This window comes from Pseudonaja textilis, chromosome 2 (genome assembly GCF_049901715.1).
Source record: "Pseudonaja textilis isolate UNSWEBS1 chromosome 2, rPseTex1.2, whole genome shotgun sequence".
Lineage (NCBI taxonomy): Eukaryota > Metazoa > Chordata > Lepidosauria > Squamata > Elapidae > Pseudonaja > Pseudonaja textilis.
This window is the reverse complement of record NC_141991.1, coordinates 128,744,040-128,763,281: the sequence shown is the minus strand read 5'-3', so window position 1 is coordinate 128,763,281 and position 19,242 is coordinate 128,744,040. Positions and strand designations below refer to the sequence as shown.

General features: G+C 41.1%; 1 protein-coding gene across 1 annotated transcript in view; it reads left to right on the top strand.

Annotated features, from left to right (window-relative positions):
• ANKRD52 (ankyrin repeat domain 52) overlaps positions 1-19,242 on the top strand; it is a 64,531-nt gene that overhangs the window by 29,621 nt on the left and 15,668 nt on the right. Inside the window, exons 7-20 of the mRNA XM_026717425.2 lie at positions 218-360; positions 5,083-5,295; positions 5,431-5,509; positions 6,238-6,352; positions 6,914-6,996; positions 8,045-8,162; positions 9,041-9,109; positions 9,737-9,877; positions 10,758-10,835; positions 11,473-11,584; positions 14,129-14,200; positions 14,386-14,587; positions 15,106-15,193; positions 17,938-18,055. Of these exons, the coding sequence (XP_026573210.1) occupies positions 218-360; positions 5,083-5,295; positions 5,431-5,509; positions 6,238-6,352; positions 6,914-6,996; positions 8,045-8,162; positions 9,041-9,109; positions 9,737-9,877; positions 10,758-10,835; positions 11,473-11,584; positions 14,129-14,200; positions 14,386-14,587; positions 15,106-15,193; positions 17,938-18,055 (1,631 nt within the window). The remainder of the gene's footprint in view (positions 1-217; positions 361-5,082; positions 5,296-5,430; positions 5,510-6,237; positions 6,353-6,913; positions 6,997-8,044; positions 8,163-9,040; positions 9,110-9,736; positions 9,878-10,757; positions 10,836-11,472; positions 11,585-14,128; positions 14,201-14,385; positions 14,588-15,105; positions 15,194-17,937; positions 18,056-19,242) is intronic.

The following is a 19,242-nucleotide window of genomic DNA, read 5'->3' as shown; positions in this document are numbered from 1 at the left end:
CTCCACATACTAAGATGAATGGGGGAAAATCCTTCTTAACTAGAATCTTTCATGATAAAATAAACTCCCGAATCTTGCCAAAACGTTATATGATAGTTTATTCATAAGATTTGAGTAATCCTTTCAGATTCTTTTCTTATCTAGAATACTGTAGGCCCATTTGCTATAGCGTGGAAGCATTTGAATAGTTTCAGTCTTTTGCATTGTCTTTTCTTAGGGCATTTGGAAGTCCTGAAGCTACTGGTAGCCCGTGGAGCAGACATCACGTGCAAAGACAAAAAGGGTTACACACTGCTGCACACTGCAGCAGCCAGCGGCCAGATTGAAGTTGTGAAACATCTGCTAAGGCTTGGAGTTGAGGCAAGTGTGATGATAGTACCAATTTGTCCTGCATGTTGGGTTGCTCTGTACTGTGCCTATCCTCTTTTCAACCTTGTTCCCTTCAGATGTGCACGCATATCATTTCTGGCAAATTAGGTTTACTGTAATGTTACACATGTGTCTTTATATTAAGCTCCTGAATCAATTTCGTATGCTGCTTGTTTTAAGTAACAGGTAGTCTGAATGAGCTGTAGTAACTACAGCTCATTTGGTGACTTGCAGTCATGCTGAATCAGGGGAACTTGTAATGTGCCTCGGGAATTCTGGTTATCACGCTGTCCCTGTAATCATGTGAGCATAATTTCTGGCGTTCCCTGCTAGCCTTCCATGAACAAAGTCAATAAGAAAGGTGGCAGGAAGTTGGAAATTGTAGTCACATGAGCTCCTTGCTGAACTATTGCAACCCAGACTCTGTCACTAGGTGACACGGCCATGTGGTGTGCTTTACAACTGCATCTCTTAGCAGTAGCAATTTCCAATCCCAAATGCCGTTTTAACCCCAGAGCTACCTATATTGTTTAAAAATGCAGAGTAGCTGCCATGAGCAAATTAATCTAAGTTAAGATGCAATATACAGATTTTATAAGTATTATAGCTTTCCAGATACAGTAATGCAAATCAAGGGAGTTTTATAATATACTCCTATATGTAACTTTGAAGCAAGACCTCATGAATTCAGTGGAATTTCATTAGAACTGGATTTCACTTGGTTCTAAGCAAAGTGCACCAAACGTTAACTGAAGCTTGAAGATTAAGACAGTTTTTTAATGCCATTGTGGAGAATGTACTGCATTCTCTCCCCCCCCCGAAAATAAGACCTATTCCGAAAGTAAGACCTAGCCTGATTTTTAAGCATGAGCCTAAATAATACATATAAATAAAAAAATAAGCCCTAGTAAAGGGGGTGGGGATGGCAAGCACAGGAGGCGGCAAGCGCATGTGGCACCACCAGCAGCAGATGGGACGGGTTAGGCAGGCGATCCAGATGCACTGCGGAAAAGCTGAGACTTGGTGGGACAGAGTGGGTGGCTGCACAGAGGCGTGTCTTTTTGTCTCTCAGCTTGCCTGTGACCCATATGTCTTGTCGGGATTGCCTGTCTTTCACCCCACGCCTCTGCCTCCATATATTGCTGGTGCCACCGCGCGAAGACGAGCCTTCTGCAGCCAGCCACCTGCTCCAGCCCACTAACTCTTGGTTTTCCCGTGGCCTGTGCAGCATGTCCGGATCACCTCCCTCTCCCCCGTGCCTCTGCTGGTTGGATAGAGAATCAATTCACCTGCACGGTGCGGGTTGCGTGGCCCCAGAGTACACCAACCAAGGGACTGGCGGGCTGCAGTTGTTGCCTGATACCATCAGTTCCCGTTTGCCACTCCTTGTGTGCGCTCTGGGGAGGCGGGGCATCCAGTCAGGCTGATCACCCTGAAATCGTGTTTCCCCCCAGAATAAGCGCTAGTGTTGATTTTGGAGCCCTAAAAATATATGTCTGGGTCTTATTTGGGGGGAAACATGGTAGATTGTGGGATTAGCCATTAGTCATTAATGGTTCTTGATTATATAGAGTCTCTTTATCCAATTCCTCCTTCTGATGGAGATTTAAAAAAACCTTGATTCTTTTAAAATCAAGGGGGAAACTGGGCAATAACTGAAAACAAGAGTTAAATCCATCAAAGATCTGGCTGACGACATGACCATCTTACACAAGATGGGAGCACCAAAATCTGAAATGGCAGAATATCTTTTTGACAAGCACACTCTGGGAGAAAGTGACAATGAGAACTAAAAAACCACTTATGAATAGCAGCCTCTGAATTATTATTTTTGAATCCCACAAAAACTGGAGAATTTCAGGAAGTTAAGGGCCTTGCTATTCCCATAGAAATAGATAATATGTCTAGCCAGGAAATTGTGCTAAGTCTCGATCTCTGTATTACTTTATGTAAGTTAGATAATTAAGGGTAATAGCATCTATTCATTCTTCAGACTATGTTCAAGAAGATTCTTTTTTCTTTAGGATCCCCTTGTAATAAGAATAAAATAAAAAAAGGAATGCTATGAAACATCTCTTGCCTTTGCTTGAATAATGAGCTCTCATTTTGCAGCTGAATAGAGTCCTCTTGTGCTCTGTCTGGACCATTGTATTTTCTTGTAAATCACGATCTGAATAGTTCTGTAATTTAATTTTAGGCATAACTTTAACATTTTATTTCTTTAAAAAATAGTTAGTTGGCTTATTGCCAAGATAAGATAGCCTAGCTCAGGGGTAGGGAAATTTGGCTCTTTTATCACTTATGGACTTCAACTCCCAGAATTCCTGAGTGAGCCATAAAAGGTTCCTCATCCCTGGACTACTGGTTTTTCAGTTGTGGGGGAAATCAATTTTTGTCTTGAATGGGACTGTTTAATATACAAATGTAGGATCATATATATATGTAGGTCTAGGTGTACCTGTACCTGTGAAAATCTACGAATATATATATGTATGTATGTATGTATGTATGTAAAGCTACAAAGCAGACAGAAGATATTAGAAACACCAATCAAGCAGAACACAGCAAACTCCAAGACCAATAAACACAGACCAAGACTCCCAACCAATCAGGATGAAGAAAAAACCATTCTGGCACAGCAGTAGGCTAGCACCAAATTTAAAACTGAAATGGCTGTGAAAGTCTGACTCACAGACGAACAGTATACAGAAGCCTGATGATGGCAGATGAGATTCTGCCAAAACGTTGCTACAACTTTAAAACCACAACTATAATGACATGGGAAAATACCCAAACAAAGCTGAATACCATGGGTGCAGGTATGTAGGTCTAGGTGTGTTCAGGTCTTTTCCCTTGTAATATTAAGAGTATCTTGGCAATGTTTCGGCCAGGTCCCACTCGCCATCCTCAAGCTGGTGCTTTCGGCTATCTCCATGGCTTCCCTAATTATTCTTGGTGTTTTGGGTCTGGTGTTAGTTTTCGTGGCTGGGACTCGTTCGTTGGTGAGGGCTAGCTTCCTGATGTCTGGTAGGCGGGAGGTATCGTCCTGTCTATTCATGTTATGGGGGTGTTTCTCTATCTCAATGGCTTCCCTGATTATTCTATAATTATTCTAGCCATCAAGATAAACACCCCCATAACATGAATAGACAGGCCTCACTAACAAATGAGTCCCAGCCACGAAAACCAACACCAGACCCAAAACAACATGGGACACCACCACTAATCCGCCTCATCAGACCCAGGCCCAAGCCCATCCTATAAACGAAGGACAACCACCATCCAGAAACAGACCATGGCTGCTTTGCCAACTGTTGCAACCCCCCGACCCAAAACCAAACAAGCTGACACATGCCAAGAACACAGACCCAGACCCCAAACTTGAAGCCAGACTAAAACCCAGAATGCTACATCACAGCCACCCACTCAGAATATCACATCAGAAAACCCAGGAAATTACACCACAAGAAGTTGCAACACAGCAAATGACCCAGGATATCACAGCACAAGACCAAGGAAACCACAGCAATAAATCTCACAAGGTCATCACATAACCAATTACCCAAGCCGTTACTACACAGGAGGCTAATGGAAAAGAGATCAAAGCACAAATGACCCAGGAGATTACAACGCAGGACCCAGGATACCACAACAAAAGAACTCGCAAGCCCATCATACAACCCATTACCCTAGCTGTTAAAACACGAGAGGCTAATGGAAAAAAGATCACTACAAAACAAACAACGCAGGAGATTACAACACAAGATCCAGGATATCTCCACAACAAAACTCATAAGGCCATCACACAGCCCATTATACCAATATCAACTCCATCAACCAATCAAGAGGCAGTAGCGCAGCCAACCAGCCCAGCACACCAGCCCTGCCCACCAGTATTTATAGTGAGATAGCAGCTCCGATCACACACTGCTTTCACTGGCCCGAAGCCGAAAGCACCAGCCTGAGGATGGCGAGTGGGACCTCACTGAAACATTGCCAAGATACTCTTATATACTTATAAAGCCTTAGTAAGACCACACCTAGAATACCGCATCCAGTTTTGGTCACCACACTTTAAAAAAAAGATGTTGAGACTCTAGAAAGAGTGCAGAGAAGAGCAACAAAGATAATAAGGGGACTGGAGACTAAAACATATGATGAACAGTTTCAGGAACTGGGCATGGCTAGTCTAGTGAAGAAAAGGATCAGGGGAGACATGATAGCAGTCTTCCAATATTTGAGGGGCTGCCACAGAGAGGAAGGGGTCAAGCTATTTTCCAAAGCACCTGAAGGCCAGACAAGGAATAATGGATAGAAACTGAACAAGGAGAGATTTAACCTGGAAATAAGGAGAAACTTTCTGACAGTGAGAACAACTAACCAATGGAACAGCTTGTCCTCGGAAGTTGAGCTTCATTACTGGAAGCTTTCAAGAAGAGACTAGACTGCCATCTGTCAGAAATGGTGTAGGGTTTCCTGCTTGGGTGGGGGGTTGGACTAGATGACTTAACAAGGTCCCTTCCAACAGATGTACAGTCTGTTAAGAGTTCTTGGAGAGAAGACAAGCTTGAGTACAACTAGTTGGGCTGTCAGAGAGCAACAGCATATGAACTTTTCCCACTTTTTGGCCAGATCCTGTGCCCAACACAAATGCTACCTTTGGCCAAACCCTGTGCCCTATTCAAATGCTACTTTCCCGTGTTATTCTTACAGATTGATGAACCAAATTCCTTTGGCAACACTGCACTTCACATTGCCTGTTACATGGGCCAGGATGCCGTGGCGAATGAACTGGTTAACTATGGCGCCAATGTCAATCAGCCCAATGAAAAGGGCTTCACCCCCCTGCACTTTGCTGCCGTCTCCACCAACGGAGCCCTGTGCCTGGAACTTCTTGTTAATAATGGAGCTGATGTGAACTTTCAGGTATGGCCAGATGTGCTGCATTGAATAAATAGGGCTATGAGGAAAATGAAAACGCCTTAAGCTTCTTGGGGACAGCGGTGTAGGATTAAAAGGAAATAGACCTTCTTGTTGGCTGACTAGCTTTGATATTTGCAGAGTAAAGAAGGGAAGAGTCCTTTGCACATGGCTGCCATTCATGGACGGTTTACACGCTCTCAGATTCTCATTCAAAATGGTAAGTTGTCAGCTATTTCCTGTTAAGGAAACAACCCTAATATTTTACAATAATTGTTCTCTCAGGCTGAGATCTTACAAGACTGCCAGATCGTGTTAAGTTTTGGGGATCCTATCCAAGATTTCAATTTATTTCTTGACACTCATTGCCTTAAAAAAGTTACCATTCCTGGCAGGTATTCAAATGTATCTGTTACTTTCAGTATTCTTTTTTTTTGGTCATTTTGAATTACAGCAACTTTGATTTCCTCCAAATTAATTTGTCTTTATTGTTCTGAAAGTTAGGCACAAAGGGACACGCACCTAAAGTTATTAAATGTTCAACCTTAGTGGATCCTGCGCTGAACAGGGGACTGGATTAGGGTGACTTCTGTGATCACTTCCAACTCTTATGATTCAGTCAGTAGTTTTATATCAGACCTGGGCATATTATGGCCTGTGCACCACATCCAGCACATGGGTGGTCCGATCCAGTTCAGCCCGTGGTAATGGGGTGTGTGTGTGTTGAGGCGTTGGTAGCATCGGGGGCAGGGCAGTGGGGCAAGGCCAGCAACGGGACGGTAGCCCCCCACAATGGATCCAGTTTTTCAAGTAGCCCCATGTAAAAACTAATTGCCTATCCCTGTTCTATCTGGTACATTCTGATCTGCTGAGGGCTGAAGTGGAGACACCTGTTGCCTCTGAATGAATTGAAGAAAAAAAGATTGATGCAATCTGTTTGTTTCTCAGGCAGTGAGATTGACTGCGCTGACAAATATGGCAATACCCCCCTCCACGTTGCTGCTAGATATGGCCACGAGCTGCTAATTAGTACTTTGATGACGAATGGTGCTGACACTGCAAGGTGAGGGCATACTTCTTACCTGAATTAATGTTAAGGTCATAGATCTAGGGCAGAATAAACCACACTTACATTGGCTTAAAGTAACGTTCAGCCAAATGTGTACTCTGCTAGTTAGCCACAACCAGGATGAAATGTGTCATTATTGGACTCTATAGTAGAGCAATGACCAACTGACAATAGAATATACCACCTCATAGTTCAGGATGATGGTAGTTTATGGAATTTATGGTTTGCAAGGTATAAATAGCAATAGCACTTGGACTTATATACTGCTTCATAGTGCTCTCTAAGCAGTTTACAGAGTCAGCATATTGCCCTCAATCTGGGTCCTCATTTTACCAACATTGGAAAGATGGACAGCTGAGTCAACTTTGAGCCAGTCAGGGTCAAACTGCTGACAGCTGGCAGAATTAGCTTATAATACTGCATTCTTAAGCACTACGCCACCACGGCTCTACATGAAGTCAGTGTGCCCATGTGGGGGTGGCGATCACTTTGTTCCTGCTCTGTTTGCAGCCTTGGCCTTGTATACTATTGTGTTTTGATCTTTTATTCTTTCAGGCGTGGGATCCATGACATGTTCCCTCTGCACTTAGCTGTTCTCTTTGGATTCTCAGACTGTTGTCGTAAGCTACTTTCCTCAGGTAAGTTTTCTATTGGACTGGGGGAGGGGAGTTTTGGTTCATAAGGAGACGGTCGTTTTTGTAACATGTGGCTGAATTCAGAGCAAGGCAACTGTGTGCTTAAAAAAAATAGAGGAATTGTCTTGAACATATTGGACGTTGAACATACATACCTAGTAGTTGGCAAATGTGAAGCATTTTTAGCAAGAATCTAAATTCAAGGTGAAAGCCTGTATTTTCCAGGCTGCCACAGGGACCCTGGCAAATGACTAGCAAAGCCCCTAGTCAGAATTGCATCCAAATTTATAGCGTTTAGTATGATGGAAGGGATAAATCAGTAAATCCATAGTTAACTGCATTTATTAAAATTAATAATTAAAATTCAGAATAAATAGGCATTAAATAACATTCACTTTTTTATCCTAGCCTGATACTTTTTACAGTCCAGCATCTGATTTATCATTTAAAGGCCAAATGTAATCCTCGGGGTAAAAAACAAGTAGCCTTAAAGAAAGGTTGTGTTGATTTTAATCAGTGCTAAAAGAAATAGGTTAAAGTGATTTGGTTATGTGGAGAAAATAAATGAGGATTGAATTTAAAAAAAAAACAGAAATAGATTGAGAGGGCAAGGAAGAGGGAAAAAATTCTGGTTGGATGGAGTTGATGAGCATCATAAAAAGAGAGGTGAAAAGTTTAAAGAACACAAAGCAATATATGAAGTAGGCTACAAGGGGAAAGTGAGAATGGTTTACAAGGATAGGAAGTTATGGAGAAAGATCGGAAAAAGGGTTGGTACATGTTTACATGTATTTCCTTTTCCTATCTCCTACATTTTATTTTAATTTTTATCTGACTATGCCTTTCTGTGTTTTCCGTTACATTTTTTTAATCCCCAAAGGGACTAGCATAATATGTACGTATGAAGTGTGACTTTCCTCTATATAAAATAGTTTGGTTGATCATTTCAGTTAAGTTAATTCCAGAATCATAATTTCTATGGTATCTGCAGCAGAGTCATGGTGAATTAATCCCATTTCCCAGCCTCCCCTCACTTTCTTCTGATTCTCAGGTCAGTTGTACAGCATTGTCTCCTCACTCAGCAACGAGCATGTGCTGTCTGCAGGCTTTGATATCAATACGCCAGATAACCTCGGGAGGACCTGCCTCCATGCTGCTGCTTCCGGAGGGTGAGCAATTAATTTACTCTTAATGTGGCAAGGCATTCCTTGGGATAACTCTTGAAAGAAAGATTCCCAATCTTACTACCTTTAGATTAAGAGAAATGGTCAATCGCTACAGGTGCTCTTCTATTTTTATTATTATTATTATATTACTATTTACTATTAGATTATCTCATGATCATAAAATGGGTCACCCGTGACTGACCCAATTTTACAACCTTTTTTTGCAGCAGTCATTAAGCGAACAAAATGTTTAATGTTTCTGTGAGATGCTGCAAACAGCCACAAATGTGAACCAGTGAGCGATTGGCTGAAATGAGGTTATGTGATGGGAGGAGGAGGGTGCAGTGGCCAGAACTTTGAAACTGGGTCGTAAATACCCCCAGGGAGTTTCATCATAACTTTGAATGGTGGCTAAGTGACCTGTCATTAAGTCAGAGACTACCTGTCATTTAACTCGTTCTTTCTGTCCAGTTGGAGAAAAATAGTCTTGGAAAATAACCAATTCTTAGAATACTACTGTAGTCAGGTGGAGACAATTCTCTGTGATCAAAGCAAATATTAGACTAATCATCATTAGCATAGAGTCATATTAATTAATACAGCATGCCTTTTGCAGAGGTAGATTGATTTCCCCATGCCACACCACCTGCTGCTGTTACTGCATCATGCAGTAAAAGACTAAGAAATGAGGCTGGCATCTTGCTCCATCCCCACCTTTCCCTTGTAGACTGGACATGACTGGTGCATGGAGGGCGTCTGTTGGGTTAACATTCTACGTTTGGGACTGAGACAAATTCTCAGCCTGTTATTTCATCTGGAGAAAAAAAAAACCCACAACAGTTATTCAGAGATATTTTCTTTACCCTTTGACTTCTCTGCAGGAATGTTGAATGTCTTAACTTGCTGTTGAGCAGCGGAGCTGACTTGAGGAGGAGAGATAAGTTTGGAAGGTAAATATAGAACACGGTGTCTTTTGAGATCCTGGGTGGGAAAGAAACGTCCAAGATAGCCATGTGCTGGGCCTCCTTGGTAATGGATTTAGAAGTACAAATGGTTCTGTTAAAATATTACTGAGATCGAGGTGCTTGCATGTATTTTTCTACCTGGCCGACCCTCAATGCTGTGCTTTTGGGAGTTGAATAGTTGAATTTGGGGTAATACTTCATTGTGTGTTGCTTTTTAGTTTGCTGATGTAAGTCAGTGGTAGCAGTTCTGGGATGCAACATTTAAAGGTGGCCGGACTGGAATTTAAGTCCCTCTCCGACTCATAGACTGAATTCTGAATCTGTTTAAAATGACGTTCGTAGAACAATCTTTAAAGATTGCTTTGAGAGTAAAACTATACAATTGTGCAAGTGCTTTTTTGTATCGGAGCAGTTTTAGAAACAACGAAGAAGATTCAGACTTCTCATTCCTTCATTATGTTACTTAACTAGACTTGGTTGAGTAGCTGCTTCAATCTGGCCCTGTTGTCTTCTAATCTACATGCTACATGGACTTGCCACTGAGTTGATGAACTGGTGTAACCTTCTTATATGTCTGAAACCCCCTTTCCTGCTTTTTCTTTTTTAATCCAGGACTCCTTTGCACTATGCAGCCGCGAATGGCAGCTATCAGTGTACGGTGACACTAGTCACTGCCGGAGCCAGTATTAATGAAGCTGACTGTAAAGGCTGCACCCCCTTACATTATGCTGCTGCTTCAGACACTTACAGGAGGTAGGGAGAAAATAAAAGAAAAGGGTCTGCCTTAACTGGGTATACTTAGTTTCAATTTTCCCATCAGAGAATCCTTCCATGGAATTATCTTATTCGGTTTGCTGGCACCTGGAAATAAGATTGGGGAAACAATTCAGCACAAAAGCCTTTCATAAGAAATACTGTGAATTAAGGAATTGTTCATATGTTTAGAACTAAGGTCTAAAACAAGCTCTAAATTACTGCTGCTTGAAAATATAAGTTTGAGGCTGTTGTGACTAGGCCTCCTGCTTTTAAGATACACTTATTCAAAGAAAGATCAGCTTTGGTTCTCACAGAGTTTCTTGGAGCGTAATCATTACTTTAATGTCTATAAGCCTCTTCCCTGTATTGTAAGGAAGGCAGAAGCCGATGATAAGCTTCTGCCTCATTGCCTGGGATTTAGTTTAATCTCATTTGGGTGACTGTTAACTTTTGGTGAGATTCATCTATGTGAAGTGTGCAGTTTAGTAATCCATTAAGCTGTTGTTCCCATGATTTTGTACATACTACTTTTTTTAAACAAATTCTCATATGTAATTATTATAAAACAATTTTTGATAGATTCTAAAATGCAGAGTTTTACAGGATAATATAGACTTGGGTATTTTATGATCCATGAACCACATCCAGCCTGCAAGCAGCCGCAATCCAGCCTGCTATGGCAGGGGCGGGGCATTGGTGCGATGGAAGGGTTGTCAGGGCGGGGCAGTGGCAGAGGCAGTGGGGTGGCTCTCCACATCAGTCCCAGTTTCTCATGTGGCCTCTTGGGACAATCAGTTGTCCACCAGTGAGATACTATGTACAGCATTCTGTGTCTGCTGCATGTTGGCAAAACTGATCCAGGTTTCTGCTCTTGCAGAGCTGAGACTCATTCAGGAAACAGCCATGACACTGATGAAGAGCCACTGAAAGAGTCACGACTGAAGGAGGCCATCTTGTGAGTAGCTCATCTTAACTCTCTTTGTTGTCCATTGAATAAACTTGGCTATCTCTTTTCTCCACACTACTTTTAATGCAGCACAGTCGATGTTTTAGAGAACATTCATCTTCTCTAGATTCTATTAAAGTAACTCATATTGTTCAGCCTTCAGCTTGTGTTAAACAGGGATAGAAAAATGAACTCTTCAAATGTTCTTTTGCTTTTCCTGCCTCAATTTACAAAACAATCCTAAACAGATATATTTATATATATATATATATATACAGTAAATACTCAATGTGTGCGTGCACACACCTGAAATTTTTCTTGAATGGATTTTTGTTAAATGCCCAAGTATTAATTTGCTATAAAACAGGAAATCATCTGTATTTTATATGTGGTGTGGTAGTGATCCAAGAGAAAATACGGAAGTTTCTTTCCTGGGACCTTCCTATGGACTACAGCTACTTTGTTGTTGTTGTTAAGCTATATGTTTCCTTATTACATGGAAGGAGCTACTATAGCTTCTTTACCGTGGTTTATGTGAACTGGGTTTTCTGATTTAGTGACCATACCCAAATCTGGATTTCTACAGAATTTTTAGAGCTTTTGTATGCATCTGATGCTTGGGTTCATTGAATTATATTTTTTCCAGTTGTTTAGAGTTCTTACTGGATAATGGTGCTGACCCCTCTCTCCGAGACAAACAGGGATACACCGCTGTCCACTACGCAGCTGCCTATGGCAACCGACAGAACCTTGAGTTGGTAAGTCTGAACTAAAGCTTGAACAATTGGACTTTAAAAGTGAGAAAACGTCTGTGGACATTTGACATAGTTTTATCAGTTGAGGATTATTATTATATGGTTGATTTCTTGTAGGGCATTGGGAAGTGGCCAGATTGGAGACAAGTGTAGTCATGTAGAGATACAGAAGTTGGGTGGCTAAATAAACTTTCATGAGCTAAATAGTAATATCCAAGAATGCAGGCAGATGTCAAACCTTGCAGCCCTGGGATTTGCCATACTGGGGGAGGGAAGGAGCTGGAGGCTACAGCAGTGTGCCAATGAACACCAAGGACCAGCTGATCGGCAGAGAGCAATCTGCAGTTCAGTTGTGCAGCGGGGAAGGGGGGGCAGCGCGAGGCAAGCGGCCTGCTGGGCTTCAGCGCTCCAGCAACAGGCCAATGATCAGCTGGTTGATGCAGCAGCAACAAAGGGTTGATGAGCTGCTGTTCTGGGCCACGGAACAGCTGGATGGCATCCAATCAGCCGTTCAGATGCACAGCTGGCAATGGGGCAAGGACAGCATTGGTGGAAGGGCATGGCTCACCTAGATAAAACATGCTGACTTTACATCCTTACTTCATTTGCTTATGGCGTTTTGCTTTTGGAATTCATTGCATGCCAGAGTCTGTCTGAATAAATCCAGTGAGCCTCCAAATGAGCAGCATCTTAATGTTGGTTTAGGTCTGGAACTTGGACCTCTGGACCTCCTTTTTTCCCAATTTCCAGATAAAGTACATCTATGGTTTAAATAAAAAGATGTGTACATTGCTATATATTTAATTTGCTCTTCTTCGTCTTCATGTTTAGATGTGCTTCTGCATACATTTCTGTTCCTTCATTATTATACTGTTAATTTTACTGTTTGTAAGTGCGCGCACATACTCTCTCTTTTGGCTTGCTCCCAGCACTATAAAATTAGTAACATTATTAGTACTTCATAAGATGATTGTTAAGCCACTTTTTAAAATATGTCCATTAAAACTGATAAAATTTCTCTTTGGATTGATTACATTTGCAACATACTATATATTTGACACACCATTATACCAGGTTTAAATTTTTAAAACCATTCTTTTCCCTTTTTGGTTCAGAAAGAATGTTGACTCCACAAGTTTGATTCTGCTATCTTGTTACTCAGAAAATCTTTCTTTAGATATAAATTAATTACATCCAAAAGTGCTTAAGAAAGCTTGTGCAAATGTGTCCGCAGAGGCTACATCATAGCTGTGAGCTAGATTGGAGTTGACCACACAAACCTCAGTTCCTGCAACATTCTGGAGTGCAAGTGGGCCACCTCATGTCTCTCCTTTATCTGGAAAGAGCAGTGTAGGCCTGAATTCGTCCTCTGGCTGCTGATCGTTACCACAATGCTGTCTCCACCCCATCAGGGACATCTGGTTCACCAGAGATCTTCCTTTGCAAGCCCCAGTGTGGATACTTGCAATGGAAAAACACTTCCTGCAGTTTGTGTATTAAGGCATTTGAAAAATATAAAGTAGCCCACGACTTATGCCCTCATTTGAACCCAAAACTCTTGTTGCTAAGCAAGACATTTGCTAAGTGCCTTGGTGACGCAGTGGTTAGAGTGCAATACTGCAGGCTACTTCTGCTGATTACCGGCTTCCTGCAGTTTGGCAGTTCAAATCGTGCTAGGCTCAAAGTTGACTCAGCCTTCCATCTTTCCGAGGTCGGTAAAATGAGGACCCAAATTGTTGGGGGCATTAAGCTGCCTCTGTAAACCACTTAGAGAGGGCTGTAAGTCACTATAAAAGTGCTATATAAGTCTAAGTGCTATTGCTATTGTTCCATTTTTACAACCTTTATTGCTACATTTGTTAATCGTTGCAGTTGTTAAGTTAGTAACACAAGTGAGTTTGGCTTCCCCATCATCTTTGCTTGTCAGAATGTTGCAAAAGGTGGTTACATGACTCCGGGATATTGCAACCGTCATAAATATATGTCTGTTGCCAAGCATCTGAATTTTGATCACATAATCGTGGGGAATCTGCAACAGTTGTAAGTGCAATAAGTCACTTTTTTCAATGCCATTGTAACTTTGGTCACTAAATGAACTGTTGCAAGTTGAAGATTACTTGAATTTATTTTTTCTCAGACAACAATTATTTTTCACAGAGTAATGTTTTATATGTTAAAATGCCTTCAGAAATATAGCAAAATAATACATCATGTGCTACTGAAGAACCTTGGGAAAATGCTTTCATTATCAGGAATTAAATTTTAGGTACTTAGAAACAAGTTTATTGTTGTCAGAAGCTTTATACCTCACTCCTACATTAAAAACCTATCTCATCATTGTCTTAATACATATTGTTTTAATAATAATTACATTTTGGAAACACATACTGTATAATTCCTAGACTAGGTGAAATGATATACGTTCTCTAGTCACTATTCCCAGAGGTTCTTCCCATAGGCTAAGTAAATAAATCTCAAGGGTTCCAAGAGCTAGATTGTTGAAGCATTTGTACGATTGGAATTAGATTCCAAACTTTTTCATTTCAGCTCCTGGAAATGTCGTTTAACTGCCTGGACGATGTGGAAAGCACCATTCCAGTCAGCCCTTTGCACTTAGCTGTGAGTCTTATTATTATAAAGCCATATTGGGTACACTTGGGATAAATTTAATTACCATTTGAATGCCAATGTTACATTTGTTTCATTGAGGAAAGTGGACCTAAACTGTAGGTCTGCATCATTATATTAAATCCCTCTTGATCTGTAGCCTCCCTAAATTGGGTTGTCCATTGATGTGCTTTCAGGCCTATAATGGTCACTGTGAAGCCCTGAAGACGCTTGCTGAAACCCTGGTGAACCTGGATGTGCGGGACCACAAAGGGCGGACGGCTTTGTATCTTGCCACGGAGAGGGGCTCTACGGAATGCGTGGAGGTGCTCACCAGCCATGGTGCTTCTGCTCTTGTGAAGGAGAAAAAGAAGAAGTGGACACCCCTCCATGCTGCTGGTATGAGCATGTCATATTTCCTGTTGAGATGCCGGGATTGTCAGTGTTCCAACTAAACTCTCCATCCCCATTCAGCATTGATAGACAAAGTCTATTCAAGTAAGAATTTATTAGAGAAGTCATATTGGCACATCTGGGAAACCCCAAATCTGAAATCCTGCATCTTCCCCTTCGTATCCAGTGCCCTTACTGATGACTCTAAAGTTACACTCTCCAATTCACCTCCATTCTGAACTCCGCCAAGTCCAGTCACTCCCCTCCAAACTCCAACGACTTGACCTTGAGCCCTGGTGAAAGAATAATGTTGTGGCTACCCTCCCTGCTCACTTTACTTTCATTCCCACGGTTACCTATCCTTCCTTGTGGCAGCCCCAAATCCGATTCAAGATGGATGGGGATTCTTTCTCTTGGTTGCTCCTGCAAAACAGACTTGGGGAGTCCACTGGATCTTTAAAGAAACGACAATTATCAAGAAGCAGGAAAACCTGTTCATTATATTCTCATTTTATTTCTTACAGCTGCCTATGGGAACACAGATTCCCTACATCTTCTCATTGACAGTGGGGAGAGAGTTGACATCACTGATGTCATGGACATCCATGGACAGTAAGTCTCCAGTTATTATTATGTGTGTGTGTGTCTGTGTGTGTATATTTATATGTATTTATTTGGACTATAAGTCATTCCAGTGGCAAGCAGGAATAGGCTTGTTCCTTACAAATTCCAGTTTACTGTACAAATCCGAAGCAGGGCTACATATACTGGCAGCTGGTCTCTGAATGACTCTGGGTAATAAAAGGCTAGAGAGCCAGCTTGAACCCCAATACAGAGAAGAGAGAGGTCTTACTCATTTGGGAGTGAGCTTCTATGCTGAGGAGAAACACCTAAAATACATTTCCCCTTTAAAGATCTGGTTTGCAGTTGGCAAGTCTTTCTAGATCCAGCATTGAAGTTGGTGAGTCGGATAGCATTAGTGAAAAGGATAAGATTTTAAAAAAATACTTCTGCCAGTAAATTCCCTTTCTTTAGAGGGAAGACAGATGGCTTTCGTGATTTATGTGCTTACGTAATCCCAAAAGTTAGTTATTATGATATGCTTTTTATGGAGCAAATCTTCAAGCTATTTAAGAAATTTCATCTGGCCCAGGATACAGAGCACAGGTACCGAGTGATGCCTCCATATGCAAACAATTTCACTATTTCCGGTGATTAATTCAAAGTTTCTGCAAGGGTGTGTTGTGGTCCGCCAGGGGCCTGCAGAGCTGGCTGCAGAGTCGGACAGTGGGGAGGAACATGGACCAGTACTGGAGTCTGGGGAGAACTCGGACGAGGGATCTGCATCCAACACGGAGATGGGGCCAGGGCCATCTGAGAGTTATGTACTAATTCGAGCCTCCAGAATCTTGACATCAGTGAGGCAGAGGAACAGAGGGAGCCTGTTCCCAGTGCGCACTTGTGCAGAGCTGCCAGAAGGCAAGAACAGTTAAGACAAAAGGGGAGTCAGGCTTGGAGATGATTGGCTCCTCCCATAAGACAAAAAGGAGGAGCAAAGGGACATGAGCCTTTGCAGGAAGCAACTTTGTTCGTTCTGGTCGATTTAAAATCTGAAGCTCTGTGTTGACTTTGTGCTCCATTTGGCCTTGTACAGCTAATAGGTAATTTAGTCATTAGCAGCATTTCAAGGGAGATAAAGGTGGGTGCTTATCCGCCTTATCCCGAAAGACTGTGACAGACTTCTGTTGGACTATTCATAAACTGTTTGGGACTCGTCACAGGCTGTCAATGCATGTAATTCACAGCCATTGAAATAAAAACAAGGTTTTGGGGAACAGCGTGTGATTGTTACTGTCTCAGGAAGCCTTGGTCAGAACAGAGTATCTGTTTTATATGACAAAAAACCTGATATGGCAGCCTTATCTTATACAGCAGAGGTGCTAAACTTCCGGCCCGTGGGCCAGATGTATCATATGCTGTCCACGCCTGGTTTAGCGGAGTGGAAAAAAAATCGTGATATGTCACATGGGCCGCTTTGACCACACGAGTTTGACACCCCTGTTACATAGCCTGCTCAATGCTCTGTGATCACCAACAGGCAACTTTTGTACAACCTCCCATAGGACATCAGATCTCTAGAATATATATTTCTTTCTCCATGAGGGGGCCTATATGCTATGGCAAAAACTTAGTAGAGTTTGAGATAGACTTCTCCATCTTACCATTTATTTATTATTAATTTATTATTGAACTTATTTGCTTAAATGACACTTAAATTTGTTTATCTAGATCTTTTAATAATAGTTTTAGTGTTTTAGTTTTAGATCCTGAAATAGTCTTGTAGTTTGGGATGTGGAAAATGAGACATTTAAGTGTTTCACACTTTAGTTTTATTTTCTAATTTTAAAATGTCCTATTTTGTCATTTTAATCATCTTCACAAAATCTATTTTAAATTGCATTTCTCTTAAGGAGCAGTTGGCATACAAATATTCTGAATAAATTAAAATATTTATTTTTTACTTACTTAGCAACCGTCATGATCAGATTTGATTCCTAGCCATTTAAAATATAGTTACAAATAGAACATCATTAAAACCCCAAAAGTAGCTCTGTACAAACGAGTTTTCTTCTGCTAATCATCATTTTTAATGCAAAATCTTTCCCTTCTACTTGCTGTCTATAATGAAAAAAAAATCCTAGAATCGAGAACCCAATTTGTTTCTATAGACGAAGATCCACTGAAATAAGCTTTCTTTAGTGCAAAGCTACAGCTAGAAGCTTTCTCAGTATATTCCACCCAAATGGCTTTTCCATTCCTGCTTCTTTTTCTTCTTTTCTAAAATTGGCAATAGCAACTAGAAGCGTTAACTCTTTCTGACCTTGATTTTCTGTGTGACATCTTGAATAAGAATGCTCGATTTAAATTTGTAGAATTGTTACAATTTTAATGTGACTACTAAAAATAGAAGAGTAACCATAACAATAGTACTTTTACATTTTAATCAGAATTAAATATATGAATTCAAATTTAGCTTAGTCCTATTGCCACTCACTTTCTCAATTACAGCCTTTGGCATGATGTTTGCCAGTTTTCAGATTATTTTTTTTTTAAAATATAACCGTAACCTCATTTTTCAGCCCTCAGAAGTAATCATAACATATTAATGAAACTAATTGCTTTGTGGAAACTTCTTGGAATTAAATACTTTTTATTTTCGAGTTTCCCTTTTATTTTAACAACTGGGTTACTCAGTCCATTCTGCCCTTCATAAAGATAGAGCTTGTTTTCTAAATTAGGGATGAGCCAAATTAGTAAATCAATAGGTGCCTGACCTATTCTTACTTTTCTCACAGGACCCCATTGATGTTGGCAATCATGAATGGCCATGTAGATTGTGTCCATCTCTTACTAGAGAAGGGATCCACAGTGGATGCAGCAGACAGAAGAGGCAGGACTGCACTGCACCGGGGGGTAAGTGGAGGAATAGTTCTATGTTGAATGGATTGAACAAGATCCTGAAATAGTCTTGTAGTTTTGGATGTGGAAAATGAGACATTTAAGTGTTTCACACTTTAAGCCAATTGGAGCATAGTGAGTAGATCGTTGTCTGTTCCTCATCTTTGAATTGTCACACTTTTTGATTCCAGAGAGCATGCTTGGAATTTGGTGTACTGTACAGGTATTCCTCATTTCCCAACCATTTGCTCTGTGACCAAAGTTACAACATTGGTGAAAAAAATAACTTCAAAGATCATTTGTAACCTTTGCAGCATCCTTCAGTCATGTGATTGCCATTATAGTCAGTACAGGTTGTCCTGTGTTTGACCAGTGTACTTTTTTCCTTTATTGCCTTCTTGCAGAGCAGAGATTGGATAAAAATCTGTTCTTGAAACAGATTTCAAGAGAGTAAACTTATACCCATCAAAAGCAATGCAATTGTACTGGCAACCCAAAAAAGATCAGGCAAAGGAGAGATGGTCTACCAAAATTACTTGGGTTTTTTTTGGGGGGGGGGGGGGGCTCCCCTTTCTCTCGCAATGAAGTGAAGAGATTGGAGCAAAAGGAATTTCAAGAGCATGAGTGGGTTGCATACTGCATGCATGGCTCCCAGCCTCAGCTGTGGCATGATCACATTGCTTTTGATGTGTGCAAGACTGTAAGCAGACATTCCAAAGGGCGGAGTGGCGATGGTGGTGGCTAGAAGCGAACAAGAATCAAACGTGTGAAACAACAAGAGTCACGTTGACTCCTTCCTGAAAAGAAAGGGTTGCCTTCATGTGATTTTCTACTTAGCTATTGCTTCACTTAGTGGTAGAGTTGCCAATTCCAGTTAAGGTCGTTAAGCAAGGACTACCTGTATGAATATTGTAAACATGCTTGTGCTGGAAAGGAATATTTAGGCAAAAGAAATGCTAGTTGAGCAACACCAGTTTTAATGCGAAAATAAAAGTTTCTATCGTTTATAGTGCAAGATTTATTGTTGTTATTACATGGTACTTGGATTACAAGACTGACTTACTTTGACTATAATCATGAGTGCAAATTCGTTGGAGAAGTTAATGGTGCTAGGAATGGTTCACGGAACAAGGAAGAAGGAGCAAGCAAAGAGCTTGCTGGTTTGATATCATCAAAACTGATGCAAAGGTGAATTTCCAACA